At 39.9% G+C, this 22,547-nt stretch overlaps 1 protein-coding gene across 4 annotated transcripts in view; it reads right to left on the minus strand.

The window, feature by feature from the left end:
- The window catches only part of AOAH (acyloxyacyl hydrolase), a 163,141-nt gene that overhangs the window by 118,261 nt on the left and 22,333 nt on the right, over nt 1-22,547 (minus strand). For all 4 annotated transcript variants that reach the window (XM_047695588.1, XM_047695589.1, XM_047695590.1 and 1 more), the window contains 2 exons: nt 11,838-11,904; nt 3,780-3,879 (listed from right to left, as the gene is read on the minus strand). In XM_047695588.1, coding sequence (XP_047551544.1) covers nt 3,780-3,879; nt 11,838-11,904 — 167 coding nt within the window. The remainder of the gene's footprint in view (nt 1-3,779; nt 3,880-11,837; nt 11,905-22,547) is intronic.

Consider the following 22,547-nt stretch of genomic DNA (forward strand, 5'->3'; position numbering starts at 1 on the left):
GGGTAGAACTTGGGCTTTAAAGACAAACAGACCTGGGGCTGAATCCTCTTGTTGCCACTTACTAGCTTTGTAATCTCTTAACTTCTCCTAGTCTCAATTTCTTCTCCTGTAAAATAACCCCCGCCCCCTAGGAGCACTGTTACATGAGATCACACATGTCAAGGGCAGTGCTGGTATATTATCCAGACACCAAACACGTACCTAGCACAATGGAGGCAACAAAGATGGCAAGACATAGACCTGTCACCTTGATAAGCTTACATCTTAATAAGAAAATCTATGTAAACTTAATATTTTAATATCTCTGTGCTATACTTTCCTCACCTATAACATGTGGACAACAACAATACCTATTCATAAGATTAAATGATTCATGTACATAAAGCATTTAGAACAACACTGGCACATAATAGCACTTCAAAAGGTATTTAAGATGTTGGTGGAGAACAGAGTTAATATTTTGTGGAGAGGATTAGGAATTATCCTACAGAGAAAGTGACAGAGACGTGAGCACAAAGGGTGGGCCTGGTAATGACAGGGCATCCTGGATGGAAGGAATGATTGAGAACAAGGGCGCAGAGGTGGGAAGATTAAGGTGAGCTCAAGGAAGAGCCTATCACTCTATTTTGGCTACAGCAGGGGGTACCCAAGTAGAACCATGGAAGTCCAGAAAGGCTTCTTGAGAATCCTGAAATGCTAAGTGAAAATGTATACCTAACTGGGTAGGCAATATAGAGATCGTAAGCTGGACACAGAGAGAGGCACTGGGAAAACTAATGTGTCCATGAAATAAGGGTAATCAGAATTTCCATCAGCGATGCAAAGGATAAGCTAGAGGCACTTTATTCATTCAACAAATATGTCTTTGTTATGTGTGAGGCAACCTAGGCATTGGGTGTAGAGTGGCAACCAAGGCCAGGTTCTCCTGGAGGTGACAGCATAGTGGGAGAGATGGACAGACAATCACCCGGGTCTATCATTTAAAACAAGGCAGGTTCTGTGGAGGGACCTATAAGAGCTTCGACAAGATAGGTATATAGGACGAGTCAAGGATGCACTCCCTGAAGAAGCAACACATGAGCTGAGATCTGAAGGACGGGAAGCTCTCCCAGCTGAAGGATGAGGGAGAAACTGATTTCCACATCAAGGCACTGAGGTGGAGTTCAAGATCAAATCTACCTTACAAAAGGGCCTTTCTGGCATCAATGTGGAGAATTTTTTGGAAAGCAGGCAAGAGCAGAATTTGGTTGGACTAACTGGGAAGCTAGAGCAGAAGTGACAACAAAGGATGATTGTGGGGATCCTTCATGTGGTGATACCGTCACACACACAAAACACAATGACCCTCACAGGCAAAAGAAGCCAGACATGGAAAAGACCATGTTGTATGATTCCATCTATATGACATTCAAGAACAGAACTTTATATGCATGAACTAATCTGTGGTGATAGACTTTAGAACAGTGGCTATACTGAGGGGTAGGTATTGACTGGGAGAGTCATGGGGGAGGCTTCTGACAACAGACTAGAAATTATTTACATCTTTAGTAGGTAGGTAATTCTACCCACTAATTCACATCTGCTTTGCAGGTGTGCCACAGCAATGAAAAGAAGGTCTGATATATACCATTAAAAAAATACATGCTCAAAGTGTAATGTTAAGGGGGCAAAGTAGGGTAAGAAATTACATATGCGTTATCATAACTCTCAAAAAATCAATATAATAATAATTAATTTAAAAATTAAAAGGAAAACATCCAAGATTTTGACATTGGTTATTTGTGGTGGTGGGAATTCAGCAGACTGATGCAAAGAGACAACCTGGGGAGGATTTTCAGAAAGATTGACAATGGATAAGAGATTAACCAACTGCTCTCAGCAGGCTAGGGATACGAATCCCAGTTCTGTTCTTTCCTAAGGGAATGACCTTCAGTAAGTTACATAACCCCTTTACCCCAGTTTCTGTGACATTAAAAAAGGGCTCATAATGAAAAATGGTGCCTCCATCCTGGAGTTATCTGGGGGACTAAATAAGGTGACAGGTAAGCACAGCACCATATAGGACAGTGAGTCCTCAGTAAGTATCAGTTGTTGCTATTAAAGAAATCTTGGAGGCGGGAGAGAGAAGCTGTTCATGTTTGCACCAACTGCCCCTCTTGTCTGGGGCACTTGTAGGGAGGAAGGCTGGTGATGGGGATTTGAGGAGGTGGGTGAAGGTCCAGAACAGCAACTGGGGGAACGTCAAGCTGAGCAGGGAGCATGGCCTGAACATTTCTAGGGTGAAATCTTCCCATCCACTCTGAGCCAGCAAGGATGGCTGGAGCCATTCTGAGTGAGGAACGACAAAGGGTGTCATGATGGGAAGACAAGGAAATGGTATTCTGAGTATAAACTGCATAGGGTACGAAAATAAAGAAATGTCATTTTACATGGGATAGTTTAAAGTTGAACATTTTGTGACTATATATAACTGTGAGTGTGATGTATATATAACGTGATATTATTTAAGGAAATGACGAAAAACCCCTATCACCTGCCTTTATACATAGAGACACGTTTCCTCTGTGCATTATCAAATAGTGAATTACTATGACACCATATTCACATGCTATTTGAACATATGAAAAAGAAATTTTTTTAATTAAAAATGCCTATCCCTTCTAGAAACTAGTGGATTCCAAAGCTTCTCAGGTAGATTTCGAGGACATGTAATTGGCACGTGGTCAGTCACTTAGGAAGCATGACGTGTGCTCACACTCTAGGTATTTGCACCTTTTCCTTCCTTCTCCGGGGGACAGGCTGATGATGTTTAATGCTGTCAGTCGGCAGCATCACGTTCACTGGTTAGGCCACAAAGTGTTAAACTGAATTTATTTCAATGAGAGTAAAAAGGAAATTACATATGAAACATAAACCTATTGTGTCATACACAGAAAAACTACAATGCTGGAATAGGAGGCATAGAATTTTCTTTTCTTTTATATTTTATTTTTATAGGAAGCTTCTGAAAATTCAGTATTTTGAAGCCTAATTAGATCTAATATTATACTCTCACCCAGAATGTGAACTGAGAATTTTGTCAACATTTGCAGTCCTGTCTACTGCATTCCAACTGAAAATTGTCCAATGTGATACAATGCACACAGGGTGTTCTGAAGAGCTATCTCTGAATAATAATGATACTGATAATAATGATACTGATTACCGCTTTTATTAAGACTTCTTTACGTAGCAGGGATTGTGCTGAGCATTTTGGGTACCTTAGCTCACTTACTTCCTACAACAAACCTACGAAGGAGGTATTTTAGGCATTTTATTATACCCATTTTACTGGTGAGAACAGTAAAGGTCGGACCAGAGTGACCAACAGCTCAGGTTTTCCCAGGACGTGGGACTTTCATGACTTATCCCAGGAAAGTCCTGAGCAAACTGGATGAGTTTATCTTGCTATAAAAGTGACCTGCTTGATTTTTAAACGTTAGAAAGAAATTTAACCTCTTCTCTTCTTGATTAGATTTCCCACTTAATGCAAGCCCAGTTCTAGATTATAGTCTATGATAGTTAAATAGAAAAGACATTCTTTGGCAGCATGGTGGAGGGAGGGGAAGGGTCTGGGTTAAAACTGGGCAATATTATGTGACATGATGTAACTGAAAATGTCATCTTGCCTCTCTCTGTTCCCAAACCACTGGGCCCGTGAAGCTGAACCTCCCTTTACAACATTTTCAAAGGGCTTGCATGTCACCATAATCTGACATTCAAAGTGAAAACCCACTCACCTTGGGAAGCGGATAGAGATGACACAATGGTTGGCCGGGGTCCTGCTTACAAAACTCCAGGGTATGACACACCACATCAGCATTCATATCTGCGCTAAGCCTGGAGGGAAATGGGACAAAACAAAGGCTATTTAAGATCTCTCAGGCATTAGGAAATAGAGCCTATTTCAAAGGAAGGTAAATCCCCAGAATGGATTCTAGCATGGTGTTTGAGTCCAGCCCCATGTAGCTGCCAGATCACAACCATCTCCTGCCGTGTTGTTCTCTGCTCTATGTAGAAGAAGGTCCTGGGGGTGAAAAGGGGGCATGGACAGCACTGAGCTGTGGTCAGCCTCTCACATGGGCACTGTGATTCTTTTCAGGAGAAGCCACAAATAAAACTGGGAAAGGAAAAATGAACGGGGGTTATAATTTGGTGGAAATAATATTTTAAAGTTTGCTAGGACTTATAGCAAAAAATCATGTGTGATAAAGCCTTAAACACCTAAAATTATTTTTAGGCATAATCCAAATTTCTTTCCCTTTAAAATAAATATATTTCTTTTAGAATAAAATACAATATAGTTGACTTCCCCCCACCCAAGGATGGTGCAAGGAAAGTGTTCTTCAAACATTTTGGTTTATATCTAGTTTGAAGGGGCTAAAACAAACCTTCCATATCCATTTCCTGACACTCCCCAAACTCTTCTTACCAAGAAGAATGAGAACAATGTGCTGCTTCAAACAAAGGAAGAAATAGAGTATCATTTTCCAAGTAAATCACTGATTCAAGCCCAACCCAACTCAAACCAAAACAATGAAAAGCATCCATAAATATGGGTTGGTCATACCCTAGACTAATCTCAGAAAAACAGATCTAGATTTTCTTCTCAGCTCACATGATCATTTAACTGTTCCCCTTCACCTTTTAGGGGCAGGTTCCCGGCAACTGTGTTTGTACTCCCTATCTCTTGGCCAGTTGATTGGACCTCATTGGATGACATTGGACAAGCAGGATCAGACAGATTCTCTCTTATGGAAATTTAGAATTAGTACTAAAGATTTCAACTTCATTCTGGGCTGTTCCCAGAATAACAGGAGCCATCGTGACTTGGGACTGTAATGTCATCTTCTGCCATGTGGAATAGCAGTTGGAAAGCTAATCTCTAGGATGGGGTACAGGGGTGAGTACCCAGTATCTGCAGTGAGGAAACCTGGGGAGAATATGCCCCTGTGTTCCTGGTGGCTTCCAAGTCCTGATGCCATCTCTGTCTGAGGCCTGGCAAGATGGTGTCTTAATTTTTTTGAGCCACTGAGTTAAGAGGGAAAAAGAGAGTCATCTGCTTGGCCCCAGGGCTCCTTCGTGAGAGGTGGAGGGAAAGGTAACTTAAAGTAGAAAAGGAGGCCACATCTTCTAAGCTGTGGGGCAAGCTGTATATGGCAGATAAATTCTATTAGTAAACTAATGTCTACTAAGGGTCAGTAAATCAGGAGAGGGTAGCTGTTTTCACACATCTGTTCTCAACTTAATGGTTCATTTATTTAACTGATGACTGCTGTCTTTATGGGGGTATAATATTTAGTGGGCTCAGGAGGGTGATAAATAGGGCTCTGCTTAACCTTTTTTTTTTTTTTTTTTTTAACCTACAGCCAATATCCCATCTGTAGTAATCCAGAACCACTAACTAATCATATGATATCCAAGACCTATTCATTTTCTCTGCAAGTAGAGCACAATTTCAAGTAAGTGAACTTGATCACTGGACTGGTCATGGGGTCCCCACAGTCAGAGAGTGAGGCTGATGGTCTCTATGCTGAGGAATAGGAGTAGAGAACTAGGTATGTGGTATTCTTCCCAGAGTCCTCTAAAGTCAGAACTTCATCATCAAAAGACTGAAAGTGAGAAACGGTCCTTCAGACAAGAATAGAAAATGCTGAGCCTCATAAATTCAGAGAAGCATAAGACCACGAGAATGTACAAGATGCAAAGAAGTGCCAATGTGTGGCAACGAAATAGCATGTGTGCTCTTTACCAGCCATGGGACAGAAAGCTCAAGTGACTCATAAAATGTGAAATCCTTAGGAAATCTCCAAATTCTTTTTTTTAAAGATTTTATTTATTTATTTGACAGACAGAGATCACAAGTAGGCAGAGAGACAGGCAGAGAGAGAGAGGAGGAAGCAGGCTCCCCGCTGAGGGGAGAGCCTGATGCGGGGCTCCATCCCAGGACCCTGGGATCAAGACCTGAGCTGAAGGCAGAGGCTTTAACCCACTGAGCCACCCAGGTACCCCAGAAATCTCCAAATTCTTAATAACCATTCCCACCCAATATTGTTTTCCTATAGCAGCAAAAAGACCAAAATAGTCACATTTTAGTTCACTTCCTTTTACTACCCTTACTGGTACAGAGGTGTGCAGGAATGAGGCATGTGGTGGGGGAGCAGGGGTGGTGGGGAAGGAGGCGTTAACACATTTGACAGAGCTAATTAACAAGTTTAATTAGGATCATAGTAGAATGAAGTCAATGAGGATGATCATCACCATAAATCAAAAGAAGAGAGCAAGGTCAGGGTTAACAGAGAGTGAGAGTAACAGCCTATGGCAGGGAGTAAGGACAGGACCTTCCACACATGAAAGCTCTCAAATTTAGACCTTGACATCACTTTCAAAGAAAGTTTAAATATTAATATATAGTCACAGAAATATATTCACAGCACTGAAAGATCTTCCTCATGCAACTTAATACTTCCATTCCATTTCTGGACCACACCCATAGCACGTTATTAATTTATTAATTTCCCTAAATCTTGTATAGTAGTCCTCCTCTTATCTGTGATTTTGATTTCCATAGTTTCAGTGACAAGTGGTCAACTGTGGCCTGGGGGCTGATGATTCTCCTTCTAACATATTATCTGAAGGTCAAGAATAGCACAAGCACCCCAATATTTGTAGCAGCAATGTCCACAATAGCCAAACTATGGAAGGAACTGAGATACCTTTCAACAGACTAATGGATAACGAAGATGTGGTACATATATACAATGGAATATTACTCAGCCATCAGGATTAATTAAAGGATTAATAACCACCATTTGCATTGACATGGATAGAACTGGAGGGGATTATGCTGAGTGAAATAAATCAAACAGAGAAAGAAAATTATCATATGGTTTTACTCATATGTGGAACATAAGGAATAGCATGGAGGACCACAGGGGAAGGAAGGAAAAACTGAATGGGAAGAAATCAGAGAGGGAGACAAACCATGAGAGACTAGACTCTAGGAAACAAACTGAGGGTTGCAGAAGGGAGGGGTGGTGGGGGGAGGGGTAACTGGGTGATAGTTCTTTTTTTTTTCCAATGATTTTATTTATTTCTTTGTCAGAGAGAGAGCATAAGCAGGGGGAGTGGCAGGCAGAGGGAGAAGCAGGCTCCTTGCTCATGGGATCATGACCTGAGCTGAAGGCAGTTGCTTAACTGACTGAGCCACCCAGGCATCCCTGGGTGATGGGTATTAAGGAGGGCCTGTGTTGGGATGAGCACTGGGTGTTATATGCAACTAATGAATTGTTGAACACTACAACAAAAACTTGTGATGTACTATATGCTGGCTAACTGGACATAATGGAAAAAAAAAAAAGTAGCCTAACTCTAAATCACAATGCCTTGTCATCCAGCTCCCTTTATTTCAACATGTAGGCATTTTATCATCTCACATCATCACAAGGGTGAGTACAGTGCAATAAATACATTCAGAGAGAAAGAGAGACAGAGACCACATTTACATAACTTAAATTACAGTGTATTATTATAATTGTTCTATTTTATTATTTTTGTTAATTATTTCCTATGCCTAATTTATAAATTAAACTTTATCACAAGGATGTATGTATAGCAAAAAATAGTATATATAGTTCATTACTGTCTGGTTTCAGGCATCCACTGGGGGTCCTTGGAATGTACCCCCCTCTGGATAAGGGGGTACTGCTGTAATTATCTTGTGAATGGCACAGATATTGCTTTGTATTTTGGGTGTCTAAACAATACATTAATTACATTTAAGGTGTACTATGTTATAAACCCTGTTACACATTTTCTTCTAAAAAATGTCAGTAGTTTAGGCCTCTCCTGATCTCTGAGAATTCCTAGGTTTGGAATACAAGGGCTTAAGATTTAGAGGCAAGCATAAATAAATCCCAGGAAGCAAGGTGAGATGTACAGAAGACAAGCATCAGCCTTGCTATGGCAACAAATGGCACGATGGAAGTCAAAACCAAGTAGAGAAGGTCCTGACACTGACTAAGATTGGCTGCTCCTGGAAGTAGTCCCTCCCTGCACAACCCAGGTTCTTGGAGGAATGTCTGAATGCTCAGGTGTCCCATTTCCCAAAAACATCCTGTGGCTTGCCAATGGGCAGGAAATGTAATTGCTGAATAATTAGTTCATGAATCATTGAGAATTGACTGGTATGAAATAATGAGGAGGGATGCCCTCTGGGTTAGGAAACACATTTAATACTGGAAGTCTGAAATTCAGGTAGAACTAAATCATAAGGTTGTCATTTTCAGCATCTATAACAACCCAAAACGATATGTGATTGATTAAAAAAAGTTGTAAGAAGGGCACACTCTAAGAGAAGAAATGTCTATCAGCAAACAACTAATTTGAGTACTGGAAAATTACTCACAAATCAAACTAATGGTGGACTGAACCATGAAGAGTGATGATTTACTACATTTGTCTTCTTCAAATGGCCCAGCCCATACTAATGAGAATTTGTCATCTTAGTACTTTGAGTCATCTCACAGGGAAAAATGTCCTCCCCTCCCCAACACCTACTCAGGGTGTGGTCCTCTTTTGGTGGTTTGCTGGCACCATTCTTTTCTAACACCTTGTGTTCATTTGTTGTCATTTGAGGTGGGGACTGTCCCTTGTACAGTTCACATCTGCAGTACCTAGTATAGTGTCTGTCTGTCCTTTCTGATCCTTGTGCTTAAATGTCTCCTGCACTTGCCACTCTCCATGCAGCTACAGAAGAGCAATGGGTTTCTCAACCAACTGAGGCCACAGCCCTTTTGTTCCCAGCACATGTGGCAGCTAATCTCTGGCTCCCCCTTTTGGGTATCCGCATGCCCTGCCCTCTTTAGCTTCTGTGATTTTTTCCCACCTACCTTTCTGGTTCCCTGATCTAGGCCCAGCAGAACCTCTCTGGTCAAGCTGACATTTCCCCCAGAGCACTGGGCTTATACTAGGTATATAAGCAGATTCAATGAATAGGCTAAAAAGTTTTTCCTTTTCTCATTTAATATGTTCAACCTATTTCTTTGGAGTAGTCTAGTCATAGCTCCTAGCTCATCTGTAGTGATACTTTTGTTCTTTTAAAATAATTAATTAAACAAGCATTTATGGAAGACCTTCAATATATACCGAAGACTCAAATATAGCACCAAGCCCTGAAGATTCAAAGCCTTCTCTTTCTTCCCCTCTTTCTCTCCCTCCCTTCCTCCTTCCCTCCCTCCCTTCCTCTTTCTCTCCTTCCCACCCTCCCTCCCGCCCTCCCTTTCCTTCCTTCCTTCCTTCCCTTTCTTCCTTCTTTCCTTCCTTCCTTCCTTCCTTCCTTCCACATATTCAGCATTTTGCTCTCATAAGGCTTTCAATCTAGTTAGCGACTCAGAAAAGTCCACACTTTTACACAAAGGTGGGGTAAGTGCTGTGCCAGGGGTTTGCATGTGGTCCTAGGAGTGAGTGAGAGAGAGAGAGAGAGAGAGTGTGTGTGTGTGTGTGTGTGTGTGTGTGGTGGTGGTGGTGGCGGCGGCAGTTGACATGTCTGTCTTAGTCTGCAGACTAAGGGTCAAGAAAGCTTCCAGAGGAAGTGACCCTGGAGCTGAGGTCTAAAGAAGTAGAATTTGTGGGGCGCCTGGGTGGCTCAGTGGGTTGAGCCGCTGCCTTCGGCTCAGGTCGTGATCCCAGGTCCTGGGTTCGAGCCCCGCATCGGGCTTTCTGCTCCGCAGGGAGCCTGCTTCCTCCTCTCTCTCTGCCTGCCTCTCTGCCTACTTGTGATTTCTCTCTGTCAAATAAATAAATAAAATCTTAAAAAAAAAAAAAGAAGTAGAATTTGTCTGGGGTAGGGGTTTCAGATGCATCAAGCAGAGCGAACATCTTATGCAAATGTCCTGAGGCCAAAACATTTGGTGTGTGTGTGGAGAATTACAAGTGGTTTGGAGTACGGAAGGATAAATCTGAAAACGTCCTCAGGGACTGATTTATAAATAGCCCTGTGTATGTCACTAAGGAATCCTGCAAAAGGCATGAAGACTGAAGAATTTCTTATTTGTGCCATATTAGTTTGGCATTTAAAAGATACTGGCCAGCTAGAATGTGGACTGTCAGCTTGCAGGCCAATGGGCAGACCTAGAAGCCTAGAATCCAGTTAGGAGGCAGGGACAGTAATAGAAGTATGAGTTAAAAAGAAAGTGTTCCTGCCTTCCCAATACTCACAGTCTGGGGTCATTAGAAATCATTTACCATAACAAAGTGAGGCATATATTGATAGAGGCAGGTGCCGAGCATGACCAAGCACTCATGACCACTGTGGACTGTATGATTTTAAGTTCCTCTTGTCCTTAATATTCTGCCACTCTAGGCTACCTAGCTGTGGGGAATGATGCTTCCAAGACTCTCTGCTTTGAGGCTAATGGCATATAAAAGAGGAATCACATAAGAATATTCATCATATCATTGACAAGAGAGAAAACCAGCAAACAACCCAAAAACCCATCATTGGAAGAGTGAAGGAACAGACTCTTGTAGAGGCACAATATTCTATATAGTCAGAGGGAATGAGTTACAGCAACAACACTAGGTTATGTTATAGATGAAACTTAGACATATAAATCTAAGTGGTATGTCCCAGAAGATTATATACATTGTGTTACCCACTTCATAAATTAAAGAAATAACTAAAATATGGCTTAAAGCAATATATATATAATAAATGTAGTAAAATTCTAATTATTTTATGTAATTATATTATCATTAATTATAATGATTAATCATTAAGATATTAATCCAATAACATTTGATTAAGATTAATTTTCTATATTTTATTGACATATTTCTTATATACTAATTATTGACATTGCATATATTTGTATATTACATATATTTATTATATTTATTGTTATTTATATATAAATATATTACATATATTTATTAGCATAAATAAATATATATAAATTTAACATAATATATATTAACGTAAGTATATATACACATATACAAAAACTACAAAAAAAGAAAGCAAGAGAAAGATGAACATGGAGATTATTACTTGGAAGGAGAAAAGCATGAGAATGACAGAGGAACTGGATTATTAGAGTAAATTATAACTAAGGTCCTAGACTTAGTTTTTTGGGTGGTGGGTTTGGAAAGCTAATTACATTATTCAAAGTAACTAAGTAACTAAATAATAAATGTAAGAAAGCCATGTATGGATCCTTGATGAGAAAATGCCGTGAATAGGAAGGAACATCATTTATCTGATTCAGTGCACCTGAGCTCAAAATAGAAAGAAACATAAGAGACAGAAGGAAACAGACTGACGACAATGACATGCATGCGGGAACCTGAGAGGCATGGGCTGGGGCTAGGGAAATGGAGAGGGCCAGGAAACCCTCTCCCAGGAAGGAGAAAGGAGAAGAGCCTAGGAAGAACACAGCCTGGGACCGGAGCTGGAAGAGAAGGGAAAGGCTGGGGCTCCTTGGGGAGCTCAGGAGAAAGGGTTAAATGCTTAGGTCCAGACAGTAGGATCTGGTTACTTATTGGTAAAATTCCTTCTGAGATGCTCTTGAAGAGAAATCGAGCTAGGTGCCACACTGTAATTCAAGGGGAGCCTTTGCCTCGAGTGACAACCGATCTGAGTCAGGTCTGAATGCTCCACTACTAATAAGAACAGGAATACAGCTCAAGCCCTTGTTCAGTGAGTACATCCTGCTGGAAGTGGAACCAGCTGCCTGGCAGCTTTCCTGTTGCCCCCACGTCCCAACCATGGACCCAGGTTACTGTGCCAGCATACTCACAGTTTTATGAGGTCCGGTCCAAACATTCTTATCACTAAATAGCAGGTCATCTTCAAGAACAGTTTTTCTAAGAAGAAATAAAGAAGGGGAAATAGATTATTTTTTATTCTGATGAATTTAACACATGAGTTAAAAATAATCATCTTTATTAGGAACTGATGCTGAATGATTAATTTAGCATTAATTCAAGTGATTAATTATAAGGGTTTAGGAAAAATGTTACAGTTAATGTATTCATTAAAACCTCATTTTAGGATTATGTGAATGCCACTTTGTTTACCGTACATGATAAAGATCACCAGTTTATTATAAAAATACAGTTACATTTTTGGGTTTTATTTTCTTTTGTACAGCAAGGAACATCTGAATGTTGATGAAGTTCTCCTTTGTTGAAATAAAAGAAACAGGACTCACGTTGAAGTAAGCAAGCTGAAATATAGCTTTGTTAAAAATACTCTTCTTTTGTGTTCATTCATGGAAAAAAAGATTGCATTTAGGCTATTTGGTTTTGGGTGTTGGTATTCCAGAGACAGGAGACTGTCAAGATCCCTGCACTGCTATCTACCCCAGAGAACACACAGAACCCCGACCCCCACCAACACACACACATTAACAAAGCAATCTCCTTCCTCTCCACTATAACAGTACAGGGATGCCTTGTGGATTGATCTGCACAATAAAACCTATGAACTCTCTGGACCTGTTTTTCCAGTTTGTGAGTCCACTGTGAAACCCTGGGAATTAGAACCTTAGCACAATTAGGACAGATGGGCTATCCTGGGAAAAGATGGGAATCTCTCCCTGATGAGAATTTATCTTGTCATGCTTAACTCAAACGGGGCTACACACACCTTGCCTGGAGGGCAGGTAGTGAAAGAACAGCATAAATATGGGGAACGCTCGCCAGTGGTTCATTTTTACTCAGTAGTAAATAATGTAAATAGTACTTTTGTATTCTGATATATCTATTGATAGGACTTTTTTTTTTTTCCTACAATAAAGCATGAACTTCAAACACACTGTGCTTTTGGAGTAGGAGCTTAAAACCATATCCCCACACTGACCTTCCTGAAATGAAAAGACTACTTTGACATGTGATGACAGCAAATTAGATAACTAGAGGAGATGAACAAATTCTGAGGAAGACAGGATGTCAAAACTGACTCAAGAATAGACAATCTGGATAGATGTATAACAAGAGATTGAATTAGTAATCCAATGCTTCCCCCAAAGAAGAGCCCAGAACCAGGTGGCTTCACTGGGGAATGGTACCAAACACTTAGGGAAAGATTTTCTAAATTGATTTTCTCCAAAGAAGATATTTGAATGGCCAATAAGCACACGCTCAACCTCTTTAAATATTCAGGAAATGCAAATCAAAACCACAGAAAGATACCACATCACACCCACTATGATATGCTGTAATAAACACAACAGATTAGCAGGTACTGATGTGGAGAAATTAGAATCTTCATACACTGCAGGTGGGAACAGAATACAGTGCAGCCAACTTGGTTAATGGCCTTATAGTTCCTCACATGGTTCAACATACAGTTGCCATAAGATCCAACAAGTCCACTTATAGTTATATACTCAAAAGAATAAAAAATATACATCCACACAAAATGTGTACATGAATGTTCATAGTGGCATTCTTTAAAATAGCTGAGAAGTGGAAACAATTCAACCCTAATGTCCATTTACAAATGAATGAATGAACTAAGTGGGTTATATCCATACAATAGAATGTTATTCAGTTACAAAGAGTAATGAAACTCTGCTCCATGCCACAACATGGACAGTAAAACCATTATGCTAAGTGAAAAAGACGTAATTGTATTTATATGAAATATACAGAAGAAGCAAATGCGTGGAGGCAGAAAATAGACTCGTGGTTGCTTGGGTCTCTGGAAGATAGATATTTGAGGTGGCGAAGCTTAGAGGTGCTAGGGTCCTTTTCCATATAATGAAAATGTTCTAAAATTTGTGGTGATGAAAAAGGAGAATTTCAGACCAATATCCCTGATGAATATGGATGCTAAGATTCTCAACAAGATCCTAGCTAATAGGATCCAATAGCACATTAAAAAGATTATCCACCATGACCAGGTGGGATTCATCCCTGGGTTGCAAGGATGGTTCAATATTCGCAAATCAATCAATGTCATAGAACAAATCAATAAGAGAAGAGAGAAGAATCACATGGTCCTCTCAATTGATGCAGAAAAAGCATTTGACAAAATCTAGGAACTGTTCCTGATTAAAACGCTTCAAAGTATAGGGATAGAGGGAACATTCCTCAACTTCATAAAGTCTATCTATGAAAAATCCACAGCAAATATCATCCTCAATGGGAAAAACCTCACAGCCTTCCCATTGAGATCAGGAACATGACAAGGATGCCCACTCTCACCACTCTTGTTCAACATAGTATTAGAAGTCCTAGCAACAGCAATCAGACAACAAAGAGAAATAAAAAGTATTCAAATTGTAGAAGAACGAAACTCGACCATTCTCTTACACCACACACAAAGATAAACTCGAAATGGATAAAAGACCTCGATGCAAGGCAGGAATCCATCAGAATCCTAGAGGAGAACATAGGCAGTAAGCTTTTTGATATCAGCTACAGCAACTTCTTTCAAGATGTGTCTCCAAAGGCAAAGGAAACAAAAGCGAAAATGAATTTTTGGGACTTCATCAAGATCAAAAGCTTCTGCACAGCAAAGGAAACAGTCAACAAAGCAAAGAGGCAACCCGCGGAATGGGAGAAGATATTTGTAAATGACAATACAGACAAAAGGTTGGTATCCAGGATCTATAACGAACTCCTCAAACTCAAGACACACAAAACAGATAATCATGTCAAAAAATGGGCAGAAGACATGAGCAGACACTTCTCCAATGAAGACATACAAATGGCTAATAGACACATGAAAAAATGTTCATCATCACTAGCCATCAGGGAGATTCAAATCAAAACCACAACAGTTAGAATGGCCAAAATTAACAAGACAGTAAATAATGTGTGTTGGAGAGGATGTGGAGGAAAGGGAACCCTCTTACACTGTTGGTAGGAATGCAAGTTGGTACAGCCACTTTGGAAAACAGTGTGGAGATTCCTTAAGAAATTAAAAATGGAGCTTCCCTATGACCCTGCAATTGCACTACTGCCATCTATACCCCAATGTTCATAGAAGCAATGGCCACGGTCACCAAACTGTGGAAAGAACCAAGATGCCCTTCAACAGACAAATGGATAAGGAAGATGTGGTCCATATACACTATGAAGTATCATGCCTCCATCAGAAAGGATGAATACCCAACTTTTGTATCAACATGGATGGGACTGGAAGAGATTATGCTGAGTGAAATAAGTCAAGCAGAGAGAGTCAATTATCATATGGTTTCACTTACTTGTGGAGCATAAGAAATAATACAGAGGACATGGGGAGATGGAGAGGAGAAGGGAGTTGGGGGAAATTGGAGGGGGAAATGAACCATGAGAGACTGTGGACTCTGAAAAACAATCTGAGGGTTTTGAAGGGGTGGGGAGTGGGAGGTTGGGTGAGCCTGGTGGTGGGTATTATGGAGGGCATGTATTGCATGGAACACTGGGTATGGTACATAAACAATGAATTCTGGTACACTGAAATTAAAAAAATAAAAATAAATAAATAAAATTTGTGGTGATGGATGCACATCTCTGGGAATATACTAAAAGCCACTGAGATATACATTTTAAATGGGTGAATTGCCTGGTATGTGATTATACCTCAGTATACCTGTTTTAAAATAAAAACATCTCCCCTTTCCTACAGGGAGCTCCTTGTCGGGGCACTGCAGTGTAGAGTGTCGAGAACCTCGGATGTCCTAGGACTCAGAGATCGGATTTCAACACCTGTCCACCTGCCTCTGACTTTTGACTGCTTACCCTTTCTGGATTTCAATTCCCTCATCTGAAAAAGGTGGGACAGAGATTCAGTCTTCTTTACTAGACCATCTAGGAACTTAGGAGAATTAGGTAATTACATGAATCGGCAAAGCGCTCTGGCAGCAAGTTTCAAGTACCCTGACACAGAACTAGTTTAGCTGAGAGCTGGGCAATAGTTTGCTCTTGCAGTACTTCTCGGAAGAGAAAATTTGCTTTCTCTCTGGTAAAATAAAAGACGTTGGTGTGTGTGTGTGTGTGTGTGTGTGTGTGTGTGTTTGGAACCTCATTTTGCTCGAGTTGAAATGAGTGGCTGCAAGTTTCCCCTCGCTCTCTGAGTCGGGCCATCTGAATGACCCATTTCTTGAACGGATTCTGTGATCATTTCTCAGATGGATTCTATGATGCTTAAGAGTGAGGGGCTCCTGGAGCAATGGCTGGTCTGAAGCATGAGATGGCCCCTTGACAGCTAAATTCTAGATTAGCACAGAAGGGTACAGAGTGGAGACATGCAAAGCCCCAGAACAAGCCAGATAGAGCCTAGTCACCATGATCAGTTGTAACCTCACCATTAGTGATTGAAAACAAAGTTGCTCACATATTGCTAGTCACCTGACTTAAAGTATACAGTTAGACTCTCTGTGACCAGGAAGGTACAAGAGCATTTAATTTCTACAGAGTCAGACTTGGAACAGCATAGGAGAAAAAAAATTGTGGCCATTCTCAAGGGCAAAGAAGGGTTAAAAAGGAGCCAGTGAGCAGTCATCATACTTAGATGTACACAGTGTATGTAAATAACACCAAGCACATTCACCTTCACATTTACCGTGAAGAAGTTTCTCATAAGAATCTTTTGAGGGAGTGTTTATTCTTACCCTTGTTGTATAGGGAGGAACGTCCAGGTTTAGAGAGCTTAAGGCCCCAAGTCACAGATCAGCCATCTGGTTCGGTTAGAGACTGTATTTTTTCCTCCAAAAGCCATGTTATTTGCAGCATGACTGTCAGGTGTACTTAGGACATTTTATTTGATGCTTCGTCAACTCCAAGTATGACAGGGTCAGTGACAGACTAAGTACTGGTGAGAAATTTGAAGCACAGGGAGATTAACTGACCACACAGCTAGTTTTGAGGCTATGTGTTTTTTAGCTTGTTCATCGATTTACAGAATCTCCAGAACACGAGGAGAGTTGCCTTCCTCATTTTCAATCTACACGAGTTTTTAGCTATCATATTCCACGAAGATAAGATTTTTGCAGAGGTGACCCCAGAAGAAGTTCCAGCAAGGGTCTCAAGGCATAGAAGTCTGCTCACCCCTAGGGAGAATGATTCCATTAATCATTTTTTCATTAACAATTCTGAGATTCTTCCAAGGTGTTTACTAATGAGAGCCAGAGGCAAAAGCAGCAGGTGAAACCGAAGGTCAGTAATGCTTTGCAAAATTCAAAAAAAAGTCTTCTCAGGCAAGAAAAGGCCAACATGATTTACTGAGTGATTATTCTCAACAATGTTGTTTACATGCTTTCAGTCTGCTAAAGTTATGTTTTCTGAGCTTGTGTTGCTTTGGAGGTAAAAGCAATACTATTTTAAAATAGTATCTCTGTGTTGAAATCCATAATTTCACTTCCTCTGCCCCCATTCTCCTGGCTCACCAGACAGGAGGCAATACTGGGGTTCAGGCAGGCACTATGGTTCAGGCCTATTTTGATTTCAAGAAGGAAAAGTCTTGAGGTAGGAGGCAAAGTGTCTTTGTCACCCTCTACCATCTACATGGCCATTCTGTGCCCTGGTTTCCACATCCGTAAAATGGAAACAGTAATGCCCACCCTAACTTAATGTATGTCAAATGAAAGAGCCTTTACTGAACTGAGCACCTTATTTTTTAAAATATTTTATTTATTTATTTGACAGAGAGAGAGAGAGATCACAGCAGGCAGAGACGCAGACAGAGGGAGAGGGAGAAGCAGGTTCCCCGCCGAGCAGAGAGCCCAACGCGGGGCTCTATCCCAGGACCCTGAGATCATGACCTGAGCGGAAGGCAGAGGCTCAACCCGCTGAGCCACCCAAGGCACCTCTGAGCACCTTATTTTTATCCCGAGGTAAAACATTAATTAATAAAATGAAAATAACCCCAAGCAACATTCTTAATCCTTTGAAATTCTTTCAATTGAAAGGTAACCCACCCTAGAAACTGAAATACCTACTTTGCTTCCTTTGGTAAAGTAACAACTTTCATTTTACCAGAATCTGACCTTCTGCCTCTCATTTACCTCAGCAGACACTGAAATGTCCTGCCTTGAGTCAGAAGGAGCCCAGACCATACCCTGAAGACCAGCAATCTTGGTCCCTGTTGTGTTACATTTTGCTAGTACATTAGGACAGGCTCAACTAGGAAGGAGGATTTTTACTGAGCCTTTCATCTTTGAACAACACAACCTCGCCTAAAAAGAGAAAATCAAACACCAGGTACAAATGGTGATTGTGCTTCAGTGTGGTCTATTACACGGAAATGACAACCAATCAAAACAAATCTTAATGATAATTATGACTGTTTTTCACTTTTTTTCCTGTTTTGTGAAATGGTAATAATGTTTTCCTCTTCTTTCTCTAATTCAGGGATGTGAAAATGCAAAGTAAGGTTTATGATACACTGTAAATGTCCAGTAATAGGGGGATGGGTCAGGAAAATATGGGACATTTATGTGGTGAAGAACTGTAGAGTAATTAAGGGGCTTGACCTAAGTCTCTATGTCTTAACATAGATGTACAGATCTCAAAAACATACTGTTGAGTGAAAAACAGAAGTTGTAGAGCTATACGTACAGTAGACATTACTATGAAAGCAAAACCCCACGTGGGGAGGATTCTGGAGAGATAATGTTGAAGGCAGAGGAATTTTGGGATTTCTTTGAATTTCTACCTAAGAGGGGAAAAAGAGCTCCTGGATAGAAAAACCCCAAATCCATGGACAATTGTTATAACATAAGTAGGTATCTCCATGAACCCCAAAACACTTAGGCAAGGATAAACCACTCATGGCCACAAGACCTATGGGTTGTTAACGTCCATATGGCAGAAAGTAAAGGGATGCAATGGAATGCCAGAGAAACCTGAGAGTAGGGGAATCCCCAGATAGCCCATAGGTATTGCTTAGAAAGTATGGTGGGCCAATTAAAGAACAGGACCTGAGACTGGGAGGGGTTTGGCCCCCTGTGACAGATGAGTACAACAGGCTCAAGGCAGAAGGACTAAGATGGCTGGCTTGTCCAGGCATCTATAAATTGCAGAAACTGACCTGCCAGAGCTCCCTAACAGGACAGTGTGCATACTGCGGAGAAACTGCTGGGTTTGGAAACAACACTGAGCTGGACAGAAGCAAAGGAAAGAGAAAATCTAGATAAAAGTGGGCAGGGAAACAGTCAGAAACTCTCTCAGCAAGCAAGTTGCTGTGGTTTGTGTGTCTGTGTGTTTTAACACTACATAGGAACAACAGAAAAAGTTTTGTGCATTTAGAAAAGTACCCTGAACCACTTCTCTTTAAGAGTTTTGGAAAACTAATTTCACATAAAAATGAGCAACAGAAATGTATCTAGGTCAACTCCCATACAAAGTTATTATAAGAAAAAAAGAATAAGGAACAGAATCACATCCTTATAGATAGCAAACGCATGCCAGAAAATCAAGCCCAAAAAAAGGATTAAAAAATAACATAGTATTTCGTAATGAGCTAAGAAGCATTAATAAAATGTTATAAATCGTGAAAGAACAACAGAAATCAGAATTAGAATAACTCAGACATGGAATAAAAGAATTCAGGGAAAAATACAAGATTATAAGAGAAATGAAGTCTGAACTGCAGTGAACACAAGAACTGAACACAATAGCTAATGTCTTAAGTAAAATACAAGGTGAAAAGGAGTAAAACTTTCAAGAGAAAAAATAAAGGGATAGAAACTATTCAATAGCTAGGGAACATATTGAGGTTAGGCAGAGAAGATTCAAAATATGGATATTAGAAATCTCTGAAAAAGAAAACCAAATCAATGAAACTGAACAAGTAAACAACTTTCCTGAAATTATAAAAAAATGTACTTGAGAATATTCTCTGTGCCTGACATCAACATACAACAACTAACACTAAGACACATTCTACTTACATGACTGAATTTTGGAGAAGAAAGGAAAAAGCAATCTTTGAATTTCTAGGCAAAAACAGCAAGTGACTTACAAGAAAAAGGGAATTAGATTACCAGCAGGCTTTTTAAAGACACATTTAAGATACTTAGGGAAAGAAATTGGGTGCCAAGGATTTACATATCCAGAAAAACAACGGATTTTCACATGTAAAGGGCACAGAGAGCTAGCTATTGACATGCAAGAATTCAGGGAATATTGTTCCCATGAGTCCCTCCTGAGGAATGAACTTTAGACAACAGCTCAGCTAGAGAGACATCCTCATAAAGGCTGGTGGTGAACATGGATCAAATAGTTGTTGATGGGACTGAGACAGAGTGAGGGCAGGCAGGGAATGGTATCATCCGTAATAGCTGTATGCTCAGGGCCTATAGTACAATGACTAGAAAGGGTGGAGAAACAGGAAAAGTATATGCAAACAACAATGTTAACTGCTCTCAGTGATTATAAAGTATATGAATGGCAGCAGGACGAGGATTGACATTCTGAGACGTTCTATATGCAATGAGGGAAAGGTGAAGGAGTAATTAGGGGATATTTTATCCCTCTGCCCTTGAGATTAGGACTTCAAGTATGGAAAGAAGAGATACAGATATGATTTAGAAGAGATTAAGAAGAAAATCCTGTCAAGAAAAGAATCCTGTAGTCCTGAATTTGAAGTGTTAGTATGAACTCACTAAACATTTTGTCTTAAAATTATATGTAATATAGGTAAATGTATGTATATGTAAATATATGTGTTTTTTCTAGCATTGTCTACTGAAGAAACCCAGAAAGAATGACCAACTCAGTGGCAATGAACACCCAAATTGTGGTCTTAAAATACTATTTCCCAATAATGGAAACCAGAGCTTTTTTTTTTTTTTTAAGATTTTATTTATTTATTTGACAGAGAGAGAGATCACAAGCAGGCAGAGAGGCAGGCAGAGAGAGAGAGAGGAGGAAGCAGGCTCCCTACTGAGCAGAGAGCCCGATGCGGGGCTCTATCCCAGGACCCTGAGATCATGACCTGAGCCGAAGGCAGAGGCCTTAACCCACTGAGCCACTCAGGTGCCCCGAAACCAGAGCTTTTGAGAGAAATGATTGATTTCAAGCCTGGGGCTGGAAAAGCACAAGACAGGGCTAGAACATCTTGTATCAATTAGTAAGGAAGCTATTAAAGGTTACTTAGACTCGTGTCAAAGGGACTCAGGAGCCAACTTGAAGTTCCCACTGGTCAAACATGAGACAGTTTGAGTTACAGTAGGATGGTAATTGAAACAAAACAAAACAAACTTATGAAATACGTATAAATTCAAGAGTTCATAATGGTATTTTAAAGAAAAGTGATTGACTACTGTGGGATGATCACAGAAAGGCAATGAATTATTTGAAAACTGGCAAGTAGAGCAAAGGAATCGGGAATGTATCTGGACTTTCCTACTATAAACATTATCATTAGTGACTGTGGGGAACATGTCTTTAAAATATGATGAGGATGAGGGAAGTGTCTCTAATGCATTTCCACCACTATATATAATATGAATGTTATATTAGAATAGCACCATTTTGCAACTCCCAATGAACTAATAGATCGGGTTATTGAGCATCAACAGCTGCTAATATCACAAAAAGGAAGAACCACATTTAATGGCCTCTCAATGAAAGAAAACATCACCATTTATAGTCTTGCCAAAGAAATAAAACTGGAGTCTGATCAAGCCTCTGGATCTAGCTGCAAATTTTCACGAAATACAGAACACACAGCAACATACTCAACCATACCACAGGGAAGCAATCGGCAAAATCCAGGCTGTGGGAAACTCTACAGAGCAAATCCCACAAATAAATTATATGGCAAAGAAAGGGAAGGAAAGAAAACTTGTAGATTAAAATAGACTTAAAAGACATATCAAACATTTTAAATACATTTTGTTTTACCAAAAACAGGTTAAAAAATTATTCACTGGACAATACCATACATTGTTTATGAATTCATACAAGTGAATGTGAAAGTATAAAGCTCAACAAGAACAATACTCATCAAGTTCATATGAGTGGTTCCCTCTAAGGAGATTGGAGGAGAATGGAACTGGGGGTGAGGGGAAGCCAAAGGGTGTTTCAAGTTTATCTGCCACATTCTAATTCCATAAAAGAAAGATGATGTAAATATGTCAAAACCTGAGCAATGGTTAATCTGGGACATTGTAAACACATCTGTTTTATTCTCTCTTGATCTTTAGTTTAAATTCCAAGAAATTTAGCTTGTGAATGCATATTGTAAACTGAATGCAGTAAATCCTCCGAAAATGCTTCTGTGCTGTTCACACAACATGCTGTATAAACCCAAGACACAGCCGCCATTAGTCTAGCTTTCTTACTTTGAGAAAATTAATCCTTGATGAATTTGTTTCTTAACGTTAAATCAATGACAATTTGACTCTCAAAGAAGTTTACCCATTGTCATTGTTCACTTAATAGTATTTTATAAAGGAAACAGAATCAGCATTTTCTTGATTTTGTTGAGATTGAAAGAGAAATACACAACTTGTGTATTTTTGTACCTAATCATTTTTATTCATTCTAGAAGATGGAGATAATGTTAAATT

Source organism: Lutra lutra, chromosome 11 (genome assembly GCF_902655055.1).
Source record: "Lutra lutra chromosome 11, mLutLut1.2, whole genome shotgun sequence".
NCBI lineage: Eukaryota > Metazoa > Chordata > Mammalia > Carnivora > Mustelidae > Lutra > Lutra lutra.